Source organism: Tyto alba, unplaced genomic scaffold, assembly GCF_018691265.1.
Source record: "Tyto alba isolate M040663 unplaced genomic scaffold, T.alba_DEE_v4.0 Super-Scaffold_38, whole genome shotgun sequence".
Lineage (NCBI taxonomy): Eukaryota > Metazoa > Chordata > Aves > Strigiformes > Tytonidae > Tyto > Tyto alba.
The window spans coordinates 11,255,493-11,268,992 of NW_024881313.1; the positions used below are offsets into that span (position 1 = coordinate 11,255,493).

At 38.8% G+C, this 13,500-nt stretch overlaps 1 protein-coding gene across 1 annotated transcript in view; it reads right to left on the minus strand.

Annotated features, from left to right (window-relative positions):
• Positions 1–13,500, minus strand: part of SCIN (scinderin) — a 50,123-nt gene that overhangs the window by 12,221 nt on the left and 24,402 nt on the right. Inside the window, exons 5-6 of the mRNA XM_042802115.1 lie at positions 3,705–3,797; positions 1,129–1,261 (exon numbers count right to left, since the gene is read on the minus strand). Coding sequence (XP_042658049.1) covers positions 1,129–1,261; positions 3,705–3,797 — 226 coding nt within the window. The remainder of the gene's footprint in view (positions 1–1,128; positions 1,262–3,704; positions 3,798–13,500) is intronic.

Here is a 13,500-nt window from a genome sequence, read left to right on the forward strand (position 1 = left end):
CCAAAGACCCCTTAGTCTAATAAGATGGTCTGATAAGCTATCCATTGTATTCCATTTTGAATGAGACTATTAGCAAAGTAATTCACACTCCTCGGCTTAGTGGTCTGAAGAGTTCCAGCAGAGATGATAACTGCAGCCTCCCAGTGCAAGGGTGAGACTCAGACTATTGTTTTTTTTCACACATTATTGTTACCAACAGTTGCAAAGTGGGGATGCACATAGGGCCTCATGCAGAGGGCTTAAATTGTGTATCAATGCCTGATCCTATTGGCTTGGTTCTTCTAGGAGCAGACAAGTGGAGAGTGAATACCAGGGATCAGGGGTCAGGTAGACCTTAGGCCATCAGAGCACAGTGTTCCCAAAACGCTCTCTTTGAAAGGATGCTTCCCTAACTGCAAATGAAATATTCCAGAAAAAAATTTACAATGCTCAACATTGTAAATGCTCAAAATTTACAATGCTCAACAGTTTCAACAACCGAATCGATTAATTATTTGCTGTTGCACATGGTAAAAAAAAAAAAAAAAAGAAAATAAATCCACCACAACAATCCAGCTACAAGGTGTCCAAACCTAATTCCCCAGTAGTAGTACTCTCCTGGGAAATGTTCAGTCAAAGCAATTGCAGACACTCCTACAAGCACTGATGGTACACAGAGAAATATTCACTAGAAAAAAAGAAGCATCGAAGTATTTGAAAGCTTATGCTTTTCTAGTTAATGCCTCGGACACTAACCTTTCAATTTCACATCTGTGTGGAATAATGTATGGAAATATAATATCTACCCATTATTAATCCTTCAGTGTCTAGAATTTGTCCCAGAAGATAGGGATTTGGTGGCAATATATAAAACTATGTAGGATTCTTTATGTTTGTTCTATAGTCTAATTAGGTAAGCATTTAAGCACTCAGGCTTACAGATGCCTCACAAATAGCCAGGATCCATAGACAGGACTTGGTCTTGAGGCCCTTACTCACATGAGCAATTCTTGCCCATTGACTGCACCAGGGAAGAACTGTGTGCAAGATACTGTGTCCAGCCAATATTAAATTCTTGCTAGGGTGTTGCATTGACTCCTTAGATATGTCTGTGTAGCTTCTGCATTTGCAACAGAAGTGATCTCTTACCTTTCCACACAAAGATCTTCCTTGCAGCACCATTGTCCAAAATGAAGCACTCCTCAGACAAAAGCATAGCCATGGAGAAGGGGTTTTCCTCTGCTACTACGGACACCTTCATGGATCCACTTGCATCTGATACCTAAGTAACCATTTCAAATTTGTATCAACTCTGGCTTTTATAACCAAATAATTAATCTCTGCTGCCAAAATTACTATAAAATCAGTTGCCATTCCTATATATATGGCTGTATGAAATTTGTGTGCTGCTGGCAAATAAGGTAGGCTAATGATTTTTTTGTTTGTTTCATTTCATTTTACATCCGATAGAGGGAGATGTAGTGTTAATTTTAGTGAGTTTGTTGGATCCCTGTCTCACAACTTCTTAAAATAACTCCGTTTCTTTTCCACTTTCAATTCAATTGCTCATTCAGTGAACACCTCACAGTTAAAAATATGTATTTTCTGCAACCCTCCCTGGATGTCCAGCTGAACTGGTGGGGTCCCTAGTTGTCATCTTCTGCTACCAAGCAACACACACTGAAGCCAAAGCATTTGAAATTATAATAAAATAGTCCTACACTGATATTAACAAGTGAAATACCTACATTTATAGCCTACAACTCATTAATTGGAAACTGTTACAGAAGACCTGCTGCAGAATATGCTTTGTAACCTCTACCAACACTGTAAGTTCATGTAGACCTTTTTAACCTTTTAAAATTCACTCCTGTGTGGCTGAAAAGACCAGTTATTACTACTGAAAGGAAGTTATTACCATTGTGGCTTCTGCTTTTCTAGCAGTCTTTATTTCCTTTCATAATTAAATATTGATTTTAAATACACTATTATATCTTATATTGTGCATTATGAAAGCACAAGATGGAAAATACCATTGCATACAACAAAATAAAAATCAACTATTATACCTACTGACTTTAATACTCCCTGTTATATATTGCAGCACATTCACATTTAGCTAAACCTGTGTACTTAGAGGAATTTATTAGATGTCCACAGAATTTTCTGAGAGTTCCTAGAATTCCAAAATTCACTGCAAGCATTTTTCTCTTCTCTAGTATTGTCTTACAACAATGTCCTGGTCATACATGAAGGCCTTCTATTTTTTTTTTTTTTCCTAAACCCCTGCTATAAAGGTAAATATGTGCCAGATTTTTTGGCAAGAATGATTAATGGGAACTAAACACAGCACACAGACAACAAGGACTGAAAATGGCCTTGTAACATGGATTGCCTCACACAGGCTTCTTGTAGACGCCAGCCGCGCACATGGGTGGGGGAAGGATCACGTAAAGGGCAGGGAGAGAGGTGGCTCCATCCTGCCCTGGACTGTGGGATGCAGGACCTGCCGAGGGAGTGACTCATCCTCTTTCACACTTCATAGCAGCTTCAAAGCCACGCTAGACGGCACCCAAAAGGTCCCACCCAGCAGCACTGAGCGATGTCAGCATTGCCACTTGCTGACCAAACCGTTGTGTGACTATGGGGAAGGGAAGAAAGTACTTCGTATGCCAGTGAAAGATTATTTTCTGTCACACAAGGCGACTTCATTGCATCAGCCGGAGCACAAAGTGTTGAAAGGAAAGGTCCAGACCTCAATGCTAGTAAGAACTTGTTAAAAAAATACTCTTTTTGCAGTCTTCAGGAGAAAATAATATTTTTTTAATTGGGAGGGGAGAGGATAAAGTGTTTTCTAGATTTAATTAAAAACATCCCCCTTTCCAAATACTACCTCACTTCTGTCTCAAGTGGGAGAATAGGAAAGAAAGGGGAGCTGTGGGGGAAAAAAAAAAAAAAAAGAGAGAGAGAGAAAAAAAAAAAAACAAACAGGCCTGGAAATCGTTTTGTTTTCAGAGAAAAGAAAAATAAATAGTTGTGTAGCATTGTATATAGTTAAGATAATGTATTGTTAGTGTGAAGAATAAATTCCATGCTTAATCTAAGAAAGGTCAGTATGCCAGCATGACATGAGGAAAAATCATCACTGAACATAACCACAAAATTCCTACTGATTTAAATGGAGTAAATATTTATTCAATTTTTTTTAATAGGTAATTTTTATGGCAGTGGCACTGTCCTAGTCAGTGTTAAACCATTGCAGGTGAGGAAGGAGGAAAAGGGCATTGCAAAGGAAAGGAGATTTGCATTCAAATTCCTTGGATATGTATAAATAAAATATAACATAACTGTGCATCTCAATCTCTGCTAAGAATAACAAAATTAATGAAATTATATATGACTACTAAAACTCTCACTGTTTTAATCAAGAAGACAGGAAATACAGTTTAAGACCAGTTATTTCTTCTTTGACCTGCACTGAGTGGGGCATAGGCCACGCTTAACTTGTTGCCTAAGTAAACAGGCCTGTATGCCACTTCTTTTTCTTCTTTTACCTGGGCTGTCTTAATTGACATCCTTTGAGAAACTTGTGCATTGCCTGCAAATCAACTAACACAACTTCAGTTCTGCAGCCGAAGCCAGAACTCCATATATGAGAGCATGATGTGCGTGAATACTGTTGAGTGTACCTAACTGAAAAAAAAAAAAAAATATAAGTTACTTACCATATACAGTTTAGCACTTCTCCTGTTTGTAATATCAGCCAGTTCATCATCATCATCATCACACTTGGGAAGTGCTGGCTTGCTCCCTAAAACCTGTGCAACAAGAGAATAACACATTCAATGCAGATAGAGTAGGTTCTGTAATATAAATACCTAAACACTGTAATATGTTGTCCCAGTAATCAATTAATTGGGATCATCTTTACAAATAATCCAGTCTAATCCAAACTCATGGGTGACTTGTTCACAAACATACGGGTAATTTTAAATAACTGTGCCAGAGCTCCAGCAGCTTTAGATCTTCATGCTGTCTCTCCTGCATTCCAACTCGCTGGTCATCTATAGACTATGATAGGAACTGATATATAGAGAAAAGCTTCAAAGGATATATAGACACACAAATACACAGAATAGTAAGGTTTATGTGATCGTGCTCTAAGTGTGTTTATATGTCTGTCTTCCCCTTTTCCTTCCAGTAACTTCTAAACTGTCAACAAGCATGTCTTACAATTTTTGGAATGACATTACTCTAAAAATGCTTAACAATACTAAAATTAAAGCAGACAAAGTTAAATATATGAATTGAAATTATCTTTTAATTATTTCAATTGATAATCTAAAATATCAGATTATGAGTTCAAAAATCTTAAAAATTACAGATTTTCAATCCCATTTTAAGGTGGAAAAATTAGGTAAGGTCTTGGAAAAAATGTATGGGGTGAGAAAAACATTTTCTTGCTCTACAACCAGAATATAAATTTTAACACTGTGGCTGTTTTACATCACAGTAGTTTTACACCATGGGTAATGTTATAACAACTATCACTACAAGAAATTTACAGAGGTTCATCAAGAATATGCTATGGTCTGGCAGTCATCAATAGATTCCAGTCACTCATTCTTAATGATCCTTCCTTAAAGATTCATATATGTCCAGATCTAAATGTTATATACAGAATACTATGGATTTCTTTGAAACTATGTCCCAGAGTGAATGTAGTAGTAATTGATACATCTGAGTAAGTAAATATTAATATCAAGTACAAGGGCAGTTCCTATTGACACAGTACATTTGTGTATAACATGGGGTCACATGCAAAAACACTGTAAATATTTGATAACAGGGAAGCCTGACAGAGCATACAGCTGCAAAGAATTTAGAACAACAACAAAAAAAAACAATATAGCCTAAATATTTAATATAAATCTGCCATCTGTGGAGTTTCCTGACCTGGTAAAGACAGTTAAAAAACAAAAAAAAGCCTTGTTAAGTGTGATTGCTGGATAGCTGCAGTCTAAGGTAGAATATTTTACTTGTGACTCATTGAAGACAAGAAAGTAATGCTCTGAGTCTTTAAGAAAGATGTTACCAGTAGCATTTCAGTAGCTATCAGTCAGAATTTCCTGAATTTAACTACATGGCTGCAGATTTACTTATGTATAGGTCAAGTAGAGCTATATTTTCATAGCAGAGTGCCACCATGCTGGTGAATGGCTATAAACAGTGGGTGTATGTGACATAGGCACAAAGTTTCTGAGAATGTTTCCCTTGCTAGGTTTTCACACTTGCCAGCAGCCTACGTACAAGCTGTAGAGCACCAAGAATAATGATGTCTTTGTAATGCAAGGGTCAGAAAATTGCAAATAACGGGCATGTTTCTTTAGGTGACACTGAATAGGTTTGAGGGTTTTATAAAATTTGACTTTCAGCAACTATTTAGAGGGTTAAAAGAGTACTGTTAATAAAACTTCCAGAAGTCCATACTCACTAGTTCTCTGCTTAATTAGGTATTTCCAGCAAAAAAATACACCAAAAAAACCCTATAAAAATTGTGATTCCTGATACAGTTAAAATCCGAGTTTTCCTCTGCCACACATACAGAATACCTGTGGCACCACAACTATTTTGCAGCTTTGTTGTAAGTCACTTAAGCTGATATAAAATAAATTGCTCTTAAAATTTTCTGCTTGCCCAGAGGTCTTTCAAAACTATGTGAGTGCCATTCTGAGTATTTTTAAACCAGGCTAAATAGTGCCTGTTGGTGTTTGTGTAAGCATCTTGACAGAAGCAGCCTCTCTATTCACAGCACAGTCTAGGTGCTCCACTCCGGTGGCAATTAAACCAAGCAGCCTCTATAATTTAAAGATTGGGCTTTAAAATAGTCCCCAGCAGTTTTGCTGGCCTGACCTGTTGGTGTTTTAAAATTGCATTTAGAAATGTTTTTCTGAACTACATAGAGAATTACTGCTAGACTCCTCAGTCTTATCTTAGGAAATCTTAGTTCATCAGTACTTGCATAGAGAGAGTATGTATGTGCAGGTGCAGTCACAGGTAGGAGATGAACTGCCCTGGAAAAGGCAGAGACATTGTGGTTCTGGGGAAATCCATTCATAATTCACTAAACAGCAGCTTGCACAGCAGCTTCTCTGGCCAAAGCTAGCCCTGTGCTTCAGCATAGGTGAGCAGAAAAGGGATACTACTAATTTTTAAAATTCTCCTGCAGTTTCTCAGAGAATCCCCAAAATAAATGGAGAAGGGTATTGAAGGTGCCCCCTTCTCCTGCATTTCAAGACACAGTTGCTTGTAGACCCTGGCATTTTGGTGACCCTTGTTAAGACAGGACAAGATGTGCTTCTCCTCCCACCACCAGATAAGCAAACCCAGGACTCATGAGGAGGGCTGTGCAGGCAACACAGCCGTTAGTATCAGCCTTGAGCTCAATCACTAACAGGTATATATACCTGTGTGTGTTGGTATCAAACCCAGAAGATGATACAAGATTAAAACGACTGAAGCCATGGGAAGACAACAATTGTGAAGAGGTGAAGCATGCACTATATGTACTCAATCTAAGGAGTGATACAGTATGAAATACATGTCAACAGTACACATTTGGATTGCTAGGAACAATTTATGTCATGCCCAACATAAATTAACTTCTTCCAGTTTGTCTTATAGACTAGAGGATGAGACAGATCACAGAAGGAGAAATTCTGTACTTAAACAGAAAGCAATTTATGCTGAAAAAAACATTAAGTTATATCCCAAAGAAATTCCTTCCAGAGAGGTTCTCTTTCCTCCTTCTGAGGCAAACTCCTGTGCTACGGTCAAGCCCACATGCAACCACACATATGTCTGCATGTTATGAAAACTGATAATTTTATCAATAAGATTACAAAGTGTGTACTGAACAACAGCTAACTGGTATGCTGGAATTGGGTTGTATCATTACATAAGCATATGGCTGGCTGAGCTGCAGGTCTCCAGGGCACCTCATCTTTATACAGATAATTCTCATGTGATGCATCAAAAATAAAACAAATCATGCCAGATAAGACTACAGTCAAAGGCTCCTAAAGCTTTTCAGCAAGGTCCCCCAGTAAAATGACTTAAACCAACAGACAGTTTAAAGGACGTTGAATCTTCTGACTCTCATCTACATATACTTTTAGTTTCACACAAATTCTGTGGTAGCTATATACACAGGATCTTGCTCATCTAATTGTCCCTATATGGATAGTCAGGCTGTTCCACTGAGTCTTTACGTCTTATGACCCAGTGTGCTGACAGCCCTAGGCTGGCTCTCCTGGGCTGCTCTGAGGCCTGAGACCCTAACTTGCAAACCTGCCAAGAATTCAGACACACAAATCCACCCTACACACCTGAAAATAGCAATGTTCTCTCAGGGATGTAAAACAGCCTAGCCACACTGTTCCCGTGACATCCAACCACACTGGCAACTTCAAACCATACCTTTCATAAATACACAGAGGCACACATGGGTTTTGAAACCACTTTTAAAATCATTATTATTCTTTAATGCAGTAGAAATAATCTAAAGAATAATTAGGGGCCCTGAAAGCATACCCATGCCCCAGCTTCCTCATTCTCTGGGCTTAGCATCTTTCTCTGCAGCTGCTGCAGACACTTTTCATATCACTTCACCTTATCTGCCATTGACAGATCAAAGTGTCAAGCCACCCTTCCTTTGCCCTCTCTTGCTCCACCACAGAATGTTGCTTACCCTCTCCCCACCATTGCTTCCTGCGTGGATGTTTCTCAAGAGTCCTGGAAAAAAAGCACAAGCAACTCTGGCCTCAGCAAAGGTGCACACAGATGTAGTGCCGCTGTTCTGCGGTGACCGCCAGCGTGCACACTCTAACCTCACGGTGTACGTGAGGTTGTTTAACCTCTCCAGGCTTAACTGCTTCACAGCTATTTCAGAATAAGACATGCCCACAGGTGGCTACGGCAGAGCCTACTTTGCTTTACATCGCTATAGCCTAATGACAGCTTACCTCTCAATGAGAGCATCGGACTGCTGAGTTAGCTTTTTATCAAATGTACTCATTAAGTCCACATCTTTAAATCTTGTCTATGGGGGTATAACAGGAAGTCACTCTTTATTAATTTTAAGTGGTTTGGGTTTTTTAAGTTCTGTTAAATATTCGTGTTGATGCTCTTTAATTAGTGCAAGAATATTGTAGTAGAAACCAACAGAATACCAGTTCCTCTATAACAACTGCTCAAGTTCATTCTTATCTTGTGGTAAACGCAATGTAGCTTATCCAGCCTGCAAAACGATAATCTCCTTTCATATTCACACATGCATGAGCTCTTCTCTGTAAATAACAGTAACTCCTCAGAGAATTGCAAAATACATAGCCAAAGCTTTTACTGACAAGTGAAATTCCACTCCATTGACCTTAAAAAAGAACAGAAGAAATCACAAACGGTTTCTAATCTGTAAGAATCTGTTGAGGTAAATAATTTAAAATAAACCCATCAAAAGAAGAAAGTTAGCAAACATTGTCTTCATAACCAGAGAAGGCAGCTCTGCATCATAAAATAGTTGCTACTGACTCAATGGGAGCAAAAAGTTTAAGGAGTTCAGTAAGGCTTAAAATCCAAGTAGGAAAACAGTATTTGGAGAACATGTCAAGTGGAGTTTAATTAAGAGAGAAAACCAGTTTCATACAGTTTAACTTGAGTACACTAGCACTCTGTTTGTGCTTCTTTTTACTATACACAGTTTGGGTTAGGCTTCTGGGTCTGAAACTGAACTATTTGTTGTGGCTGTGATCCCAAGTGTCAGATCTCAAAAAACCCTCAAATTCCTAAGATCAATAGAAAGAAAAGCAAGATATTTGCATAGCTTAAAGCTGTCTTGTGGGCCTGATAATTTATTACTTAATATTTTTGGAAAACAATCAAGATTAGTAGCTCATCATTTACTTTCTTGCACACTCTGACATAAGCAAGTATATCATGCTCCTGCAAACTGAAGGTACACATGTGAGCTGTGACAGAGAATAAATCCTCCATGCAAGACAACAGCTCTGACCTATAGGCACAGCGTGAACTCATTGGCAGATAAAAGTTTAGATTTTTTATTAACCTTCAAAGAGGAAAAGAATATTACAAGGAATGTCTCTCTGAAATATATGCTGCCTCAAATACCTACTTCAGTAGCCTGTAAAAGGGAAAAATCCAGCAGAGGAGAGGATGAACATGATGCAGGCCAGTAATCACCTGGCTGACCCCAGGCACCAGCACAGACATGCACCCTGAGGCTCATCAGGCAAAGGTGCTTTAGGGCTTTACTGCTTAAGTAACTGGCCACAGTTTAATTTCTAATCATTTTGGCTTACTGGTTCTCCTGCCAGAAGACAACCACTGCAGAGGATATGATGGTCCAGGCAAAAATGACTGTTGACATTGGTCAGATCATGAGTAGCTGAATATGCTTATTTCACTGGTTACTGTAACTTGGAGCTCTTTCCACCAATCTGAGCAAACATTTGTAAGTCTTACCAAAAAATTACACTCCCATCAGGAAAAATAAATCCTTTCACTAAACTGCTTGGATTTCTGCCTGAAATTGCCTCTCACTAGCAACTCCAGCAACATCAGATGTCATCACATGCTCACCTTGAGCACAAGACCTCCCACCTGCCTGGACAGAGACTGAAAATAAGATGGAAACAGCCATAACATACTGAGAAGTGCACACAAGGATATTTTACACCAACAAACATTTCTGGCACTTTGTTGATTTGTTTTGGTTTTATCATGTAATTTATCAAAAGGACTTTCTGCTACTGAGGTCTAAACCTGTATGCATTTGGCTTGCTATAAAATAGCAAAACGTATCAGTTGCTCATGGCACTTTTGATGCATAAATTATGGCCTACATTTCTAGCCAGTTTCTGTTGTCTCAAGAATTCCAAGTGCAAATCATAATTTTATTAATTGATCTATTTATTAACTTCCTAAAAATAGGGCATTAGTCTTTGGCAGTTTTTTATACATTATTTGCAACTGTGCATATCCATCTGGGATAAGTTGAATATAAAGCCTTCGCTGATCTAAAACAATATTCTAACATTAATTTTCCACTGTGTGAAACAGGCCATGGACAACATGTTCACAAAAAAAAAACAAAACACCAAACTATATAGATCAGTCCTGAGAGTACAAGTTCAATGTTTTTCAGTAGTTTGCCTCCCAGGTAAAAGAAGCTACCTCCTGTCCAGCTGGGACTGCATGGCTGGCAGTATCTACGCTAGCAATTCACACTTAGACTAGGTGCACATGAAATGAACTGAGGAAATCCCCAGTCTATGTTGTCTTCAAATGTCTGGCTTTTAAGACGCCTCCAAGATGAACAGTGATCCCACACTAAAGAAACAGGGAGGGTGAATGGCAGTAACTATGCAAACACAGAAGTCTTTTTGTAATCATTACTACTGCTGAACATTGAGAACTGAGCTGTTCAGTGACCTGCCTACCTGCAGCATAATTAAAAATGCAATAAGTAATCACTTCTACATCTTTTCTGCATTTATACTAATCATTTCTACCTCATTTTTAAAATCTCACTCCTTTGTTATATCCTTCTCTGATACCAGCAGAAGTATTAGAAATGAGACCCAAATCCTGCAGAAAGCTGCACATATGCTTGAGATGCCTGGTTTTTCTGCTTTATTGGGACATAAAGCTGGGAACACACTGAAGTCTTTGTAGCTTTGCAGATCTCAGTTTGAAAGCCTTGTGGATAAAAAACCCTTATGTGCTGCATGACAGAGCATGCTTGAGTGTTGGAAAATAATGGAAATAAATCAGTAACTAATGCCAACAGGGAGTCTCAGACACAAAGATTATTTATCTGCTAAAATCCACAAAAGTCGCAGCTTTTTCTTCCTTAAGTGACACCACACAGGCTGGTCCCGAGGCTGTGGCAGGCTGGACCATATCAATAATGGGGTAAAAAGAGGAGTATGGCAAATACCTGGTGGAGCTTAAAGCAGCAGGGAATAAACTGGAGGCAGCAGAATGGGATCAGCAACCCTGCTAGAAAACCAGTGCTCCCAAGGGACTTATAGCAGCTGGAGGGAGAAGCAGGCAGCCGTAATATATAGCAGCATCAGGGTGAGCAGAAGGAGCTGTAGCAAGGTGTGTCACAGTCAGTCCATGAGATGGGAAGGTGGAAAAAGCTGCTCTGGGCACTGAAATATTTTCCCAGTGCACCACTGGCTGCGTTCACAGGCTCAGCATTTCCAGTCCCATACAGCCCAATAGATAAAGTATGCCAGGGGCTCCTCTCTTGTAGGAGGCAAGAGTTTGGGTGTCAGAGCACAGATTTGCACCCTAATGTTTAAGAAAGCAAACCAGAGTATTTTGATAGATTTTCTCCAATGTCTGCCGATGAAGCTTAATATAAATGAAATATTTATTGGGACAGAAAAAGAGCAAGAATGTTTCTTTCACCTGGTTGTACTGGAGATACAACCTGCTTAACCCTTTGAAAAGAATTTTCTCCTGCTAGTTTATGTGCCTTCCACTAACTGATTTCTGGTTTTAAGTTCTTGCACCTCCTGAAAATTTGTTTAAAGGAGACAATATGTTCAAATGGGCTATGACTTACAGCTCTTAAAAATTAGAAGTAACACCACTAATTACTTCAATATTTAAATCCATCTTCTGTAATTTTATCTACCCCTTATTTTTATGGGCAAAGCCACGTAGTATCAAAGTCATAGGCAGTTATGCAAGCAAAAGACCTGGCCCTAATAACCTGCTTCGCAGTAAATACAATAATTATATTTCCATATTTATTCAGTGTTACACACTCAGTGGTGGTGGAAATACTGAACTGATCCCATGACACATGGAACACTTTCTTCTATACAGCTGTTCTTCACCCTTGCCCACATGTGAGAGGACTTTCACTCCAGTGTTACGAGGCCTGGATAGAGAACAGCAATCTGTGCACATACTAACTACTCTGAAAAAAAACTGCAACGTCTTCCTCCCTGAGCCCTTCCTACGCTGCAGAACTTTCACTTAAGAAAATTCAAAGGCAATCTTGAGCAGAGATCCCTTGAGAGTTGCTCTACATAGGGGCTGGGATGAGGCAGACCTGCAGAAAAAAAAAAAAAAAAAAAAAAGAAGGGAAAAAAAAAATCCTTTCAAGGTGAATTTGCCTTGGGGAGATGCTGGATTCCAGGAACAGCATATTTCTGAGGTTTTCATACAGCAAGAATACTCTGCCCTTTCATCTTTTCTCCCTGAAATCCCTCCACTGCTAGAAGGTACATGGAAATAATTGCTAACAACTCCATGTGGAGGTAACTGCTAACAACTCTTTTCTTTGGCCTTGTCTTCTTAATTATGCTCATTTAATAACTGAAAATTATAGTGGTTTTTCATCAATAGATTTCTTGATAGTCTTGCACAGAAAGGAAAAAAGCCATTACAAACTCCATTAGTATTCTACCATATAATTATAAGATTATAGTTGACTAACGTGATAACTGTGCAAGCGCTACAGCTGCTGAAGAAGAAAACATAACAAAGATGAGTGGTTTTCTCACCCACAAGAATGCAAACGAGACGCATTATGATTTCATTGCAGGCACTTCCAGAAATTCATTGTGATTTTAGAAATTCACTAAAATACCTAGTAAAGAAGTATCTTTCCTAACGTTAGAATTTAGGTTTTCAACCATCTATTACTAGAGCTGATCATAAACGATTTAGTTTGTGCCATGCGGTACAAAACGCCTGAACAGTTTCTGAAGTAAAATTTCTAATGCTGGTATTTAGAGACTTAATTAAAAGCCTGACTTTTAGATGTACTTGCCACCTGCAGCTCCTATTCAGTTCCCTATCATTTAAGTACCCAGCTTCAGGCAGCCAAGATTGCTGACTGCAGCTTGAAGAACAATATGGGTAACTTACAACGTTGCTGAAGATTCCTCCTTACCAGCCTCTACAGTTCTCTGGCAAAATCCATGCTGACTTTCTACCTGGGGAAATCACTGGTCCAAATTCTCAGCTGGTGCAAAGCAACTAAACTGTACTGAAATCCAGGCCATGCCTGTTTTGTCTAAGTACAGGTTGTATAATTTAGTCATTTAAATGGAAATTTGCATCAAGAAAAAGGACTGTCCTTAATGAAGGAGATACACTCAGTAATTAGGAAGAAAACAGGATGCCTGGTTTTGACAGCTTGAAACAGGCTCCCTGCAGGGCAACTGGTTTGTACTTTGTATCCACATTCATTGTCCATCATGAATCTTAATTAAACTGTGTAATGATTAATAAACTGCCACTCCTCAGACTGGGCAGATGTTGCTGCAAAAGGCACACAGGCATGTGTAGTATTTTTCCCCCTGGACTACTTTGAATTTGGATCCTACCACAGGCATGTGTAGTATTTTTCTGCCTGGCATATTTTGGGTTTGTATTCTACAAATTCTTACTATTCAGAATGGCAAAATTCAAACTGTG